At 45.8% G+C, this 16,064-nt stretch overlaps 2 protein-coding genes across 7 annotated transcripts in view; one reads left to right on the top strand and one right to left on the bottom strand.

The window, feature by feature from the left end:
• RHOBTB2 (Rho related BTB domain containing 2) overlaps positions 1 to 6,689 on the top strand; it is a 36,589-nt gene extending 29,900 nt beyond the window's left edge. For all 5 annotated transcript variants that reach the window (XM_072979070.2, XM_078379668.1, XM_072979072.2 and 2 more), the window contains 4 exons: positions 1,494 to 1,644; positions 2,768 to 2,856; positions 4,153 to 4,258; positions 5,161 to 6,689. In XM_072979070.2, the coding sequence (XP_072835171.1) occupies positions 1,494 to 1,644; positions 2,768 to 2,856; positions 4,153 to 4,258; positions 5,161 to 5,405 (591 nt within the window). In that variant the 3' untranslated portion in view covers positions 5,406 to 6,689. The remainder of the gene's footprint in view (positions 1 to 1,493; positions 1,645 to 2,767; positions 2,857 to 4,152; positions 4,259 to 5,160) is intronic.
• Positions 6,690 to 11,912: 5,223 nt separating this feature from the next.
• LOC110072186 (tumor necrosis factor receptor superfamily member 10A) overlaps positions 11,913 to 16,064 on the bottom strand; it is a 29,462-nt gene continuing 25,310 nt past the window's right edge. For both annotated transcript variants that reach the window (XM_072979074.2, XM_078379672.1), the window contains exons 7-10: positions 15,419 to 15,456; positions 13,823 to 13,981; positions 13,342 to 13,411; positions 11,913 to 12,372 (exon numbers count right to left, since the gene is read on the bottom strand). In XM_072979074.2, the coding sequence (XP_072835175.2) occupies positions 12,083 to 12,372; positions 13,342 to 13,411; positions 13,823 to 13,981; positions 15,419 to 15,456 (557 nt within the window). In that variant the 3' untranslated portion in view covers positions 11,913 to 12,082. The remainder of the gene's footprint in view (positions 12,373 to 13,341; positions 13,412 to 13,822; positions 13,982 to 15,418; positions 15,457 to 16,064) is intronic.

The raw sequence follows: 16,064 nt of genomic DNA on the forward strand, positions 1-16,064 counted from the left end.
TTAAACTGTAACTAACCAAGACTGCACCCTGGTTGCTAGTGCACAGGTTGCTAGCACGTAGGAGGGTGTTTTTTTTTTTTGGTGCACCCTGCACTTGGCCAGCTGCTCTGATGAACAAGCTTTGAGCGCCTTTCAGTTGCTGAGCTGAGATCCTGAAGGGCTTCTGAGGTGGAGCTGCAGGCAGGGAGCCAACAGCCTGCTTTGGCTTTTCTCTTACTAGCCAGATCTCAAGGGGAGGGAAGAGGAGGTGGTGGGGAAGACTTGAACACCCCAGTGACCATTCAGGAGACCTTGGCTCAATCCTTGTTAAGCCAAGGGACTCAGTGGGTGGCCCTCAAGTCTAGCCTGCTTCACAAGGTTATTGTGAGGATACAGTGGAGGGGAGTCACATATGCCTTCTTGAAATTGCTGGAAGGAAGGCGAGATTCAAGTGCAACACCTGAATAAATAATGGCGGAAGCCAGTAAATAATGCACGTACTCTGTGAGCAACTTGAGTTGAAATCAACAGTGCTACAATTAAAAACGATCCTTGACTTGTAGCCTTTCAATTCTGGGTTGGGGCATGGGAGGTTAACAATGGAGGAAATGGAGCACATGATTTTTTTCTGACCACCCTCAGCTACAACATTCCTTCTCCAAAAATTGTAGCACTGAAGGGAGGAGAGTAGATGTATCATATTCAAACTCAATTGCCTCACACAATAGGTTTTAAGAGCATCTGAGATGGTTAAACCACTACAACAAATGAAGCCGCTGCAATGTTTCCTGAAAGTTATAGTTCTTTGGGAGGCGGCACCCTCTATAAAGCCTAATGGGCAGGGAGACTATGTTTCCCAGGAAACACTACTGTGGCTTCTTCTTCTCTCCTCGCTCCCCACATTAACAACAGGAAGTAAGGCTGGAGAAGGCCATGCAGCCTTGAGAGGGGGGCCTTCTCCAAATGAGTGAAATCTAAGTGTCTGTAGATGTGTGTTTTCGGCGGTGACTCGTATAATTCTGCCTGGGAAATTCCTGGAGAATTCTGAAAATTGGAATTCAAAAGAAAGAAAGAAAGAAAGAAAGAAAGAAAGAAAATGCACACCCCCCTAAGACCCAGTCTGTTCCACTTCCTGACAGTTTTTAAGCTCTAGGTTCAAGATCGGCTGCATAATTGAGTTCTGCCAGATGGTGCAGGAGGCAGCTTTGAAACAGAATACCTGGGCTGTTGTTCTGTAGGTGAAGTGGGCATCACCAGAGCTGCTGGAGTTATTTTTTTTTCTGAAGGGTTGGGGAGGCATCCACTCCCACAATCCCCCAGCCTGCATGGACTAGTCTGAGGGAATGCTGGAGACGGTCATGAAAGTTAGTATTTCCAAGATCTGAATTCCCTGCAGTTATTCTGGGGGGGGGGGGGAGATTCTGGTGACCCCCTCCAAAGAAGTTTGCAACCTCTGAATTTTCTGCATGTGCATATGCAACAGATTGAAACCCTGCTATGTTTACCTCTTATAGGTCGTGTTACCCTACACCAACAAAAGCTGCATGCGGGCAGTGCTGGAGTACCTGTACACCGGACAGTTTTGTTCCACACCAGATCTTGATTACATGAAGCTCATCATCCTAGCTAACCGCTTGTGTCTGCCACACCTGGTTGCACTAACGGGTAAGTTGAGAGCCACAGGCACCAGCTTGGTTTAGTAGTTCAAAGTGAAGCGTAGCTTGTCAGGACATCTTCCCCATAGTTTCCCAACTTCCTCAGCCCAGAAGGCACAGTTTTGGAATGAACATGGTGTGTTGTAATGCAGGACAAAGGGAAAAGAGGATGACTTGAGTGGAAGCGTATGAGCTGGAGAGCCTGGTCTTCTTTAAAGGCCAGAATGATCAAATTCAATGCAAAATTTGGCCATGTTCTCTGGCTGGATAACTCAGTGGGTATTTGGCTGCAGAGTCTGAGGCTGGGAGTTCAATTCCCCATACTGTGCATCCCAGAAGAGCCAGCCTACGTGGCCTTGGGCAAGCTGCATAGTCTCAAGATGCCCCCAGAAGGGGATGCTAAGTCACCTTTGTGTATTCTATATCTAGAAAACCTGAAAAGGATCTCTGTTAAGTCAGAATTGACCTGACAGCACACAATTATTATTAGATGATGTTCAAAACTTAGGATTGTTTAGAAGGTGTCTCCCCATGAAAGAGGAGATGGCAAGTTCCTGGTTGACTTGTTATTGTCATGGTTGAGTGGATCAGCAGGTGGCACTCTGCACTACTCTCCTGCCCTTCCTCAGACCTAGTGAACACATGCTGCAAAACCCAAAAATATTCCACACAAGGAAAACCATTTCTACAAAAATAAAAAAGGTGTGACTTAGCTAGAAGTCTACTCTTTGATATGTTTGGGCTATTGGTGTTGCTTTGCTTGCTCTTTTTTTTAACATCAAGACTTTTACAAATAGTGGACCTCACTCTCCTGGCCCTGAAATCTCTCAGTCCTACTTCCTCAACCTTCTGTTTATGCATGACTGCCTAATATTGCTTGGCACCACTCCCAACAGAAGAGCAACTTTTTATATTCCAACTCAGCGTTCTAAAAGATTAACAATTGTTTCCACAGTGCATCATCTTTACATTGTCTTTGTATTGATTTCAGGTTTAATTTTTAAAAGGGACACTATGCCTGGACTATTTTTTTAAAAAATTTAGATACTTAATTCCCTTGTTGCTTAAGAAGCAGTGCTATTTATCTTTGTCATGCCGACAGGACTTAACCAACTTGTGCTTTTTGTTTACAGAGCAGTTTACAGTGTCGGGACTAATGGAAGCGACATCAATGTTAGCGGACATTGACGGTGACGTCCTCGTGTTCCTGGAGCTGGCACAGGTAGGATCTCCTTGGTCCCAGTGAATCCTAAACCTGTTCCCATTTATTTGCCTGTTTTAGAAAGTGGCGCGATACTTTTTTCCCACTTCAAAAGGAAAGATTGCAGCTGGTCCTTGTGGCCCTGGGATGGCAAACTGCCCAGATGTTTTTTGGTTGCCGCTCTGTTATCCCTCCCCTTTGGCTATCCTGATTAGAGCAGATGGGAGCTGCAGTCCAACCACATCTGGAGGCCACATGTTCCCCAGCGCTGTCTTAACTGGAGAGAGAGGGAACCAAACCTGAGGTTTTCTGTGTCTTAAGGTCATCTCCCACCAGACTTTTCTTTCTTTTGAGGGTATCTACTGGGAAGTTTTCCAAGGGTATTTGGCTGATGGAGGTAGCATGCTGGGATAAACTGGTTGAGTGTAAGAATGAAAGAAGGGGTAGGCTGGACCACGTCAAAGCTCTTTCCAGTCCAGTACAGTGGTTCCTCACTTTACGACGATAATCCTTTCCAGGAAAATCGCCGTTAAGCTAAAATATGTAAAGCAAAATTAAAAAACCCATTGAAATGCATTGAAGCCCATTCAGTGCATTCCAATGGGGTAAAAACTCACTGTCCAGCGAAGATCCTCCATACGGTGGCCATTTTCGCTGCCTGTATAGCGAGGAATCTGTCCCTAAACACAGAGGGGAGCCATTTTAATCATCCGGCGGCCATTTTGAAACCGCTGATCAGCTGTTAGAAAAATGTCGTTTTGCGAAGAATCAATTCCCAAAGCAGGGAACTGATCATCGCAAAGCAAAATTCCCCCATTTAGACCATCATTTTGTGATCGTGGATTTGTTGTAATGCGGGCAATCATAAAGCGAGGCACCACCGTATTCCTTTTGCACACTGGCCAGCCAGTTGTCCATGTGAAGCCTGCCAGCAGGAGAAGAGTGCAACTGTTGCCTCTTGTTTCATTGTCCAGCAACTGAGATGCAGAGCCGATATATAGCTGCCCTGGCCTATAGCCATTCATGGTCCTCGTCTCCATACCTATACAGTGGTATGGAATTCTGTCTTTGCTAAAGGGTTTGCTTCCCTCCCCCACTGGATTTACTAGCCATTGTAGGGTTGGTGAATGCATGGCTCTCCACATGTTCTTGAGCTTCAGCTCCCGTCATCCCTCAGCACTCAATATGCTGGCTAGGACTGAAGTGGGAGTTGAGTCCATGGGCCCCTGTTCTGCTTTATAGTTGACCTGCAATGCTCTTTGCCTTGGCCTAGGGCATTACACCATCCCTCATGCCTGTCTTCCTTTCTGCCTCCAGTTCCACGGTGCCTATCAGCTTGCCGATTGGTGCCTCCATCACATCTGCACCAACTACAACAACATCTGCCGCAAGTACCCCCGTGAGATGAAAGCCATGTCAGCAGGTCAGTACAGGCCAGGGCCTTGGGTGTTTCTTTGGGAGAAAAAGCAACAAGCCCCTTTCAGAGATATAATAGGACCGCAGTATCCATGGGGGATCGGTTCCAAAATGTGGAAGCATTGAATGTTATACCTTGCGTGGTCTCTTCCTCCCTCTAGTGGCCAGTTCTGATAACACACCCTGGGAATATGTTCTTCTGCCGGGTTTTATTTAGTATTTCAGGCAGTGGATGAGTGAATCAGTGAACATTGATCCTATGGATAAGGGGGTCCTACTGTAAATAAAATGGAACCTTCCCTTGCTCATATTGTTAATCTAAATAGAAACTCCTTCCACAAAGAGGCTTTTCTTGTTCACCTTGTCTGCAAATAAACTGTGCCCGACACTCCACAGATGTCCCAACTAGAAGAGAACCCCACCACCACCAACAGTGACATACATTCTGTTGATTGCAGAGGTCTGCATCCAGTTTAATACTCACTCTCCTACAGCTGCAGAAGCCATCTAATAATGAGCTCCCACTAGGGACTGCGCCCCCCAACTAAGACAGCTGCTGCCGTTGGGAGGTTCTGCGCATATAGCTATTGAACAGTCCATTTGGGACTAACCCTGGATTTAACCCAGGAGTGGACAAAATGCAAACCACCACATAATTGTTGAACGACAACCCCTTTCAGCCCCAGGCAGCTCAGCCCCTGGGGAGAATGCTGGTCGTTGCAACCCACTATCTGGATTGATGCCTTTTGGCCCTCCTCTTTTAGCCCCCAGAGCATGCTTTTATGTTGCTAGACCACCTTCCACTTCAAAGGGATAAGCGCATGCCCCAAATATATTCTCTGTAGCCTTTAATAGCAGAAACCTAGTGGCCAGAGTTTGAATGTCCACGTTTGAATTTCCCCACTGCAGAGAACCAAGACTATTTTGAGAAGCATCGGTGGCCCCCAGTCTGGTACCTGAAGGAAGAGGACCACTTCCAGAGAGCCAGGAAAGAGCGTGAGAAGGAAGATTATCTCCACCAGAAACGGCAGCCCAAAAGGAGGTGGCTTTTTTGGAACACGTCCTCCCCCGCCCAGTCCCCTTCCTCATCTGCGGCCACAGCGGCTGCTTCTTCTTCTTCCTCCTCCTCCTCCTCCTCTTCCGCTGTGGTTTGAGAGAGAAGACGCCGCTCATGTTTTCATCTGGTCTTGGAAGGAAGAGCGCCAGCCACCGCCCGGAGCCAACATCTGGTTCGACAGGTTTGGAGGAAGAGAAAAAAGAAGGATCGCGCCAGCAGAAACCTTCAGTGGAGAAACCCAAGCATGAACGCCCCCCCCTGAGAGGTTGAGGAAACTTTGTCCAGTTGATGCTCGGGAGGCCATAGCATCCGTACATCCCATCCAGACAGCTCTTCACAGTCACGGTGCCGGCCTCAGCCAGCGTTGGTGCCGAGCGCCCAGACAAGAATGGGCAGGCGGAAACCATTTCTCTTTATCACAGGGCTCAACTCATTTCGCAGGACAAACCTCATGTTTACAGGAATGCAAGAGGTTTTTGTGTTTTTTACTATTACAAAGGAAAAAAAAATGCTGCAAGGAAATGTAGCAGCTGTGCGTTGTTTTTAATGATTTTCTTTTCCTTTCCAAAAAGCAAAAAAAGAGAGAGAAATTGAGTGTCTCACATTGTCCATTCTCTGCACCATAACATTTCAAGCTGCTCTAGATGCTATGTCACAGGATATATATGTATATATCTCTGTATTTTCTTTCTGGGCTGCTAGAGGGCAGGGCAGCCCCAGTTTTTTTGTTGCACTTACCACTTGGCTCTTATCTCTAGGATTTTGTCAGGGCACGGATCCTGGCTGCAAGGAAACAGCCATGGATCATCCTCCCTCACATAAAAGGCAGCCCCCCCCCCCGTGGAAGAGACAGAAGCCCAGGGGCTCAGATTCTGCATGGGGACTCAGCTGCCGTGGGAAAGAGTCCTAGAAGGGAGAAAGCCACTTATCAAGGCTGGGGATAATCCTGTTTCCCTGTGCTGTCCCTTTTTTTAAAAAAAAAAAAAAGTTAGTAGCTTGTAAAGCAGTCGCTCAGAATGACCAGACCAAAGTTAAGAGAGATGGGAGAAGGGAACCTATTTCTCTCCCGTTCGAACGGTTCTAGCCAACACGTTTGGGAGTAGAGCAGAACATGGAAATGATACTCTTTGGACTGCAACTCCCATGCTCCCCCCAATTAGCATGGCCACAGCCCAGCCAGGATGGAGAATTCTGGGAATTATAGTCCAAAAAAAGAGAGAAAGTGAACATCTTTTCCAAATTGTGGAATGGACTGCTTTCCGGAAGGACGGAAACCCCCGACAAGTTGACACTTTTTGTTTTTAATGAAACAAACCAATACACCATCAACTTGTATTTTAGTGTGGAAAGTTCTGTTGTAATAAATGGTATTTTGAAAAGAGATTCGTGGTCTGTCTTTAATTTGGGGGCTTGGCAGAGAGCAGAGCGTGCAACAGCTCAGTGAAAGAGAAATACGAAAAGAGAGCTACCGCAGTTTTGCCTCTGTCAGTTCAGCCTATGAGTATTTAGCTTTAGATTCAACCCTGTAACACAATCAGCCATGGGATTTAGGAGTGAGCAAAGTTATATACATACACACTGGAACCTGGAGCAGTCATCCAAGCCTTAAAATATACATAGAGCACCAAAAATGTCCCCAAAAGCTTCAGAGATGAATGATTTGGCCTTTTCATGTAATCCTTCCCACCACCAAGTCTTTCTTAGGCTAAAGCGTCTACCTTTATATTTGCAAAACCAGGTCTAACTGCTGCTGGCAGCATCATTTCTTGGTATTTTTCCCCCCACAAAAGTCTTAAGGAATTTTACAATTAATGCTGGCAGATGTAGGACAAAACTGCAATTAGCATGCCAACATGACTCTCTCCAAGGGGGAAGAAGACTTTATGGGTGACAATGCATGGTGCCATTCAGATTTTATTTTTGTTCCATGATGGGACTGACCATTGGCCTTCCAGGTCATGTCCAGTTGTGTTGCACTTCCTTCGGGGCAGACCCTAGGACTCTAAGAGCCGCTGCCATGGATGCTTTGTTGCAGGCTTTGAGATGAGTCAACTTGGACCATAGTCCTGGACATTCAAGGGAAGATTCCCAGCCCATCTGATGAGACTGGGCTGTAAGACTATGGGCAATGTTGCACAAACCACAAGTGAGGCCAACGCTTGAGTTTGAGCCTATGTAACAATAACACTGGGTCAGCCCTATCAATAAGCAGAACAAGGTAACCGCCCCAGGTAGCAGGCAGTGAAGGCGGCAGCACTCCTCACTATTGTCCCTTTGAATCTTGGCAGTGTTGTAAACCAGAAAAGACTGCATGGTCTTTGGCAAAAGCCACACTGGTGCCAGAACACCACCTGAGGAAAAGAATGGCCAACCACTTCTGAATATGCTATAGCTAGAAAGCCCTGGAAAGGATCAGCCGTTAAGTCAGAATAAACTTGATAGCACAGAATTCTCACTCGTTCTAAGACAGCCTCGTGTATTGCTGACTCTTCTCCAATGCACTTGCCACTCTAAATACAGGAAAAGACCAGCGGCCAGATTCTAGCACAGGATCAGGCATTTTTCTACCTCAAAGATTGCAGTGAAAGCTAGATTACGGATACACACAGAAATTGGTGGAAGTGAAATATTATATACAGGTTACATTCAGTGTGGTACGGTGGACAGCGATGGACTCGGATTCAGGAGGCCAGGGTAAAACCACTCCTCAAATACTGCATTTCACTCACCTTGAGAACCCTATTAGGGTTGCTATAAGCCAGTTGCAACTTGAAGACGCATAACAACAACGTTCACTACTTATTTTACAAAAAGATAAATAGCAAATGATCACTGACTCCAATGGCGATTCCATTGATCCCTGATAACAAAAAGCTATACAGTGGACCCTTGACTTACAGACGGCTTGACTTACAGACTTTTTGAGTTACAGACTTCTCTGGTCGCAAAATTTAGGTTTGACTTGCAGACTGAGATTTGACTAACAGACCAGAAAAAAACCAAAATGGAACAAAAACGGACTGTTACGGGATTAATCGGTTTTCAATGCACTGTAGGTCAATGGAGACTTGACTTACAGACTTTTTGACTTGAGAACCGCCTTCCAATACGGATTAAGTTCTCAAGTCAAGACCCCACTGTACCTTAAGAGGAATTTGGGACTAACTTGGACATATGTGAGCAGTTTCCCTTTACAAGTCCGCTTAACAGTAGAACTGCGTATGTTAAGGTACCTTGAGAAGAACCTGTGCATTCATCGATTCTTAAACTTATTACTCATACACACTCCTGGAACAATACACACATTATTTTACATAGCTTTAAGTAAAATGTTACAACCTTTAAACAGCTTATATTCATTCTCATTGTTACCCTTACTAAAGCTGAAAGACAAAACAAAAATCAATATATGCAATTCAAAATATATAGGAACTAGATTTTGACAAATCCTTTTTATATTTTGGAAAACGCATTTTTAATATGCAGTACCAAAAATACAATTCAGTTAGAGGAAATGTAACATACAGAAGAGAAGCATCTGTATCCTAGAACACAGATATAGTGCAAAACAACTTCAACATGAAATAATGATCACAGTCGCAGTTGGCAGAACAATCGAGCACATTCTGTTGGGCTCTTTTAGAAGACAGCAGCACAGAATTGCCTTTGGACCAGAGACAATGATGCCCAAGTACCACCTGAAGAGATGGGCACGGACCTCGGTTCAGGGGTTCATGCCAGTTTGTACGGAGGGCATCTCCTTGGCTGATCGCCCACTCAGAGAAAGAGGCAGGATAGGCAAGCCTATGCTCCTGCCAGGGGCTGGCTGAACAGCTGGAAGTGGAGAGGAGCGTGCTCTGACTGGTGAGTGGATCATTAGCCCAGGAACATGGGGGAAGAGAATGTGCCACACCTATGGTGCTGCGCGTACAAGCTGACACGAATCTCTGAACCAAGGTTTGTGCCCATCTCTAGCCACCTTACGAAACCTAGGAATTAAATCATGGACCTGTTGCTCTCTCTCAGACCCTCCCAGTGCAGCTTCTGGGTGGATAACACCCACATCCCTGAGATATTTTTAAGGTAATGTGAAAGGATAGTTAGAAGAATGGGCATTCTCAGAATCCGACACTACAGACACTTAGCCAGAAGTGAAGTCTCATGAGGGACATCTTGCCTAAATCACATGTTGTACTAAAAGATTATAAAGTCTTGCTTAGCTTTCCGTACAAGATACATCCTCTTCTCCTTAGCCCAGACATATAAATGATATTGTGCAGCAAAGTCAAGAGTTCTCTCGGCCATTAATAAAAGAGAGGCGGTCCAAACAGAAAGTTGTAACTTACCAACTGGACTTTGGCTCAGAAATAAATTTGGCAGGCTGTTACTAGACAATGTTGTCTGACACTGTGCCAAATCTGGGGAAGTTTGTGCAAACAGCTTTAAAGTTATTTTTGTTTGTTTGTTTGTTTGAAAGGAATTGGTCTGCATTCCTATTCACACAGTTAAGCTTGGGGGGGGGGGGATGAAATAAGCCATGACAATTGCTTTGTATTTCTGTGATAGCTGGTTAACTGATGAAAACAGGATTCGGGTTATGGGATTTTTCTTTGCTTAGCTCCTCCAGGAATGCAAAGTTCCAGGAGAACCAAAATTTCTAAGCCCAAGAAGGCAGTGTAATCTTTTTTTCTAACTTGAACTCTTTTTTTTTTTTGATGCTCAGAACAGCACAAACAACAGTCTCAGAAATAAAAGGTTTACTCAACATTCTTTAAATAAACTTTAATATTAAAAATTAAATAGAACCTTATAAATACATGCACCTCTTTTGAGAGGTATTAATGAACCAAATTCTAACTGCCTTTGAGAATAACTAGGAGGCTATACAGTGGTGCCTCGTAAGACGAAATTAATCTGTTCTGGGGTTAATGTTGTCTTGTGATATTTTCGTCTTGCAAGCTGTGGTTTCCCATAGGAATGCATTGAAATTTAATTAATGCATTCCTATGGGAATTTTTTTTTTTTAAAGTCACTTACCAGTTAGGGAGCTGGGGAAGCACCATCAGAGGACTGGTGGGGTCTTCTCTCCTGGATTGCCGCCTTAGGAGGTCCCCCAGGGCTTCCCTTTCACCATCAGAAGACTGGTGGGGGTCCCTCCGAGCGGCAGAGGCTTGTCCAGCACCATTTTTGAAGGTGCACCCTTTCCCCCTGCCTTCAGTAAGGCTCTGAATGGAAAAAGGGAAAAAAAGAAAGCCATTTTCCATTTGGAGCCTTACCGAAGGCAAGGAGAAAGGGCACGCTCTTCAAAAATGCTGCTGGACAAGCCTATGAAAGCGCCGCTCACCCAGAGGGATCCCCCTCGCCAGTCTTCCGATGGTGCAAGGGAAGCATCGGGCCCCTCTGAGCGACGCTTGCAGAGGCTTGTCCAGCACCATTTTTGAAAAGCGGGCCCTTTCTCCCTGCCTTTGGTAAGGCTCCGAATGGAAAAAGGCTTCCCCCCCCCTTTTTCCATTCAGAGCCTTACTGAAGGCAGGGGGAAAGGGCATTATCTTTTAAAACGGTGCTGGACAAGCCTCTGCAAGTGCATTCGTCATGCAAAAAACGGCCATAGGAAGAATCGTCTTGTGAGGCACCGAAAACCTTGCCGGACCCTTTTGTCTAGTGAATTTTTCATCCAGCGAGGCAACTGTCTTGCGAGGCACCAATGTAGTTCCAATTCCTATCTAGCTAATTAGGCCAGAGGTCCCCAACCCCTGGTCCGCAGCCCAGTGCCAGCCCTTTTGCGTCTGCACGCATGTGCTCCAGCACAACTGTGCTAGCATTGCGCTGCCATCTGCACATGCAGACAGGGGCACATGCTCATGTGAGAGAGCGTGCACCCTTGTTCACACATGTGCACAAGCGCAGGGGGGGCGACTTCCCCAGCTGGTCCATGGACCGTAAAAGGTTGGGGATCGCTGAATTAGGCAATTCCCTTATTGAGCTCCATTCCAATTCATTCACATGTTTAACGCTGAAGTCCTGGTGCACCAACGGATCCATATTCAGCCCCGCTTCAGCCACTATTAAAATGTGTAGCATCAACAGAGAAGGGAGTGGTTTGTGCTTGCCCCGCCCCTTACCTAATCTCAGAGGCCAATAGGAACAGTTGGGGCAGGGCTACCACACCTTCTCCTGCATCAAAAAAAAGCATGTTCTGCGATTCCTGGGCATGGCTCCTAAGGCACCAATAAACTTCCTTGCAATGTTGAGAAACCCTCCAATCAAACGCAACCCGCTTCCATTTGTCCTTGCAACACAAATGCCTGAAACTTCCCTCCCGTTGTTATTCTCAAGGGGCAGTGAGCTACAGTTTCATTGTAAACATCAAATACCTTCTTTCCTCAAGCCAGAGGGGGGGAAAAACACTACCCACCACCCACCTAGATAACCTTTTCAAAACCATGCAATACAAAATTTATAATGAGTTAAAAAAAAAAACACTTTTTCTCCACAAACAGTGGGGGCTCAAACAGCCAAGAAACATCAAAGCCAACGTGAACAGCTCACCAGCCCTATGCGCCTCCCTTCCTTGCAGCTCATGAACTCATTTTTGTCATCAATAGCTGTTTTGGCTGCTGGTGGTCGGGAAGGCCACCTTCTCAATGTCATTTTATAAAGCACCTGGAGCTTTGCACGAGAAGAAACTCCTGCATAACACTTGCCTCAAAGAAGGCCAAGGTGTAAACAATGACATTTTTAAGCAAAGTCTGTAAAACTTCCCGATAGAGGAATTCATTCTTCGTAAGTGTATAGACCCTGAGAGATCAGGGCCTCTCTTATTTCCCTCTCCACGCCTCGGAGGTTCGTGGAGCGCAGCTTCGCCAGCAGCGCGTTCAGATCGGCCTCCTTGCCCCCTTTGTCCAGCCAGGTCTGTAGCATCTGGAACTGCTGCTCGTATAGATCGTCTTCACTTCTTTCACTTCGGGTGATCTCGTTGTCGGTCAGGTCAAGGGCCCGCATGTATCGCCGCCATTCCTTCAAAGGCACGTGCCTGATGAAGGTCTCGAAAGACTGGCGCAAAGCTGAAAGGCAAACAAAAAAACCACAACACATTGCCACGGTGTGGTCCATGCACACAATCCAAAAAAATCAAAACTTCGCTCCTTGGCTTCAGAAAACCACCCAAAATGTAACTTTGGTTTTTCAGAGCCTTACCCCAGACTAATTTGGCTCATTGATCACCTGTAATCCATGGTTTTCGGAATAACTGTCATTATTTTCCCATCATCTATTGTATCTTTGTATTGTAATTACACACAGAGAGTTTGTGTATGTGTTTGTATGTATATGTACACAAACACTTTTTGCATCAGTTATTTTATTCTTCAAGATTTGGTTTTTGTGTGATGTTCCATCAGTCCGTTACTTTAGTTTTATTTTATGTTATTGCAATCCACTCAAGAGTAGAGACCTCACCACTTAAATTAATTTTGGATTTTTATGTTCTTACCCCCGCTTCCAAGCTCTGAAATGCCCAGTCTGACCAAAAAGTCCTGGAGGACTAAGGAAGTCATCCGTTGCTATTTAGGATTTTAATCCATAGGGTTGCCCATAGCGTTACAATACAAAACAACAATTTGGGAGCAAGCTTTTAAGGAAAGGAGATCAACAAAAGGTACGTGGATGCTGAGATGTTGTCAGTAATATAGATCTTTAGGGAAAGAATGCCATGATAGGCCAAGCTCCTAAGGAATCTAAAACCATATTCTGTATGGTACATCAGTTGTGTGCCTCATTGTATATGGTGAATTTCTGGTGAATTTCAGAAATCAAACCAACAGCGTTAAGCAAATTTGCCAGTGGCTGGAGGCAGAGTTTTTACAGCACTCTGTATAGCTTCTTGTTTCTACCTCTCAACTGGCAAACAACAGAATACACTGCAACATTTCATTGCAGGTCTCGCCTGTCCTCATCAAGAACCCACACATCTTATAAGAGCAAGTTAGCCAGAAGGTTTAAAGCAGACATGTAAGAATGTATGGCCCCCTTACCTACTGTTGGGTTCCTCCCATTAGCAGGGATCAGAGTCTTCTCTCTTTTTGCTGGAAATTCACAGCCTTCCTGAAAGGAGTGAAAACAGAAATGACATTGGCATCCCGGACACAGAGATTCCCTAATTCTAAGAAAGAATCAGCTTCACACAGCAGCCCAGAATAGAAAGCTAAAACAAGGTCGACATTGGCTAAAACTGTACATTCTCCAACGGCGGGTGGACAAAACCCAGGGTCCAAATTCAGTTTCAGAGGAAATCCAGGGGTGCAGGGAGGCAAAAGACAAAAAGATGGGTCTTCCTACCAGTAACTAAGCCTTAGGGAAGGTATGTTGGGGGGGGGGGGAGAGGGAGAGACTTGTCCACAAACGAAGAAAATGCCACGGCTTTCGATTGAGCCCAAATCAGGTTTTGTTGGGATTTATTTTTCTTTTTAGAGCCAAGTGCTGGGTTGTTGGGTGTGTGTGTTTGTTTTGTTTTACCTTGGTTCCCTCTGTTGGGGCGGAGGCACAACAAGGCGTCGTTCCCATGTTGGAAGGAATATAATTTGGAGAATTATTTGTGAGAGGTTCCACCTCGGCACTTTCATTTCTCTCGTTGTCTCTCTCTCCGTGCTGTCCTTGACAGTTCCCTAGGAAACTCTGGGCCGTTTTTTAAAAAAACAACAACAAATAAATAAACACAGTCCTACCAGCTTCAAACGGCTACAAGTTCCCCAAAGCATGGCTTGGTGAACAAGGAAGGTCCTTTGTCTCCAATTTGGTATACCAGAGTGGACAACTTTTCCAGCCATATTTTGTGTCAGGTGACAGCTGAGTAAAGGTTCCCCTTGACATTTAGTCCAGTCGTGTCAGCCTCTAGGGGGCGGTGCACATCTCCATCTCCAAGCCGTAGAGCCAGCATTTTGTCTTAAGCATTTTTAACCTGTCATATTTTCCCCACTTACTTTTGGAAAAAAAAGTGCTTATCTATTTCTTGCCACCAGAAGCATTGACATTCGGAGGGGGAAGAATCAAAGAACCCCCTCCCCCCAAAAGCAGCTCCTAGAGCAAGGACTTGATTAGAGATGCAGGTATTCGTATACGAATATTCCCCCCCCCCACAGGTGGAAATAACGAGAGTCTGACCCCATGGGGCGGACTGTCCACTCATCATTCCGCTGCTGACGGAGCCTTCCTATTGTGCCATTGTCCGCAATAGATTAGCCAGTCCTGGTGGAAGACGGGATGACTCTCTCCAGTTCGCAGACTGGCTAAGCCATTGTGGACAACAACGTGATTAGAAGGCTCCGTCAAGCTCACGTCAGCGGTGGAATGGTGAGAACAGTTATTAATAACAATAACCCTTGTTATTTCCACCTGTTGGGGGATATTCGTATATGAATACCCCCATCTCTAGTCTTGAGTCCAGGCGACAGCCCGGTAGCTGCCTTTGCTGAACCCCATGTGGCTTCTCCCCTCCCAATGCAGGGCTGGGAATGTCCTCCTAGAAGTGGGACAACATGCTTTCAAAACTTTCCAGGATGACAGGCAGTCAGACTAAATGGGAAGATAGAAGAGGGACAGACAGTGGAGAGGAGGCACCAAAATCAGCAGCAAAAGTGTCACGCCTACATGTGGTCAACAACGTCAATGACTGTGCAACCCCACAGATCAGTGGTTCTCAACCTTGGGTAACTCAAGTGTTCTTGGACTAAAGGCTTCCCAGAAGCCTTCACCACTTCATCTCTATGCTCGTTCTGAGAGTTCCAGTCCAAGAATGCCTGGGTTAGCAAAGCTTGGGAACCTCTGCCATAGATTAATCAGAGAAAGTGCCGTAACTCTCAGCAACAGCGTGGTTTTCTCTACAAGCCAAAGATCCCAAGTTCCTTCCTTTGGACTGCTGGGGAACAATCTCTGCCTGAAATGCTGAACAGCCCCTGCCACGTGGTGTGCTGCATGGCGTTAAATGGAACCATGTTGTGGGTCAGTAACTGACAGCTCCCTCTACAATGTCTTCCTGGACAAAAGAATCTTGAGCCAGAGAACCTGCCAGTCCTCATAATTTCTGTCGCCTGCAAAGAAGGAAGCCAATCTTACCTTGCAGTTCAACGTCACCGTGGAGTCTCTTTCTCCAACTGCAAGACCAAAGACATATGGAAACGAGGCCGTTAGCAAGCTTTCCTCCAAAAGTCCTTGATCAAGATTTAGCTTTTCCAGATGTTCCTCTCCCCTGTTCTTGTATGTATGCTATAAAGGGAGCCCACTTTGCAAGACAGAAAATGCTGCAGAGCACAGGAACTCTAAGCTTCAGGTTGGCAACCTTGTGCTGGTGAATTCTGCCCAGTCACTCCTGCTTGCATGGAGTTCCAACTCTGTGGTTGGTTTGCCATGCAATGCAGATCCAGGCACAGCTGCTCTTGACTGGGTTCCCTCAATAAACCAGAGATTGAATCCACTAGCCAAGAAGCAAAGCAGGGTAACACCTACACAGTGACATGGCACAATAAACAAATCATGGAGCAAAACTCTGTGGATTCTCTAGTCGCTCCTGTTCAAATCGGGCAGACCAAGCCAGATGGACCAGCTTACGGTTCACTGTTGGAAAGCCAGGGTCCCAATGGATGCCCGACTTATGGTATTGTGTGAATGTGCCCAGAAAAGGGTTAGAAGAGGTTGTCTCTTCCTAAAGAGCCCCAGGTCTTGTATCTCAAAATCCCATCTATGTTATGCAACCTAGAAACCA

Source organism: Pogona vitticeps, chromosome 8 (assembly GCF_051106095.1).
Source record: "Pogona vitticeps strain Pit_001003342236 chromosome 8, PviZW2.1, whole genome shotgun sequence".
Taxonomy (NCBI): domain Eukaryota; kingdom Metazoa; phylum Chordata; class Lepidosauria; order Squamata; family Agamidae; genus Pogona; species Pogona vitticeps.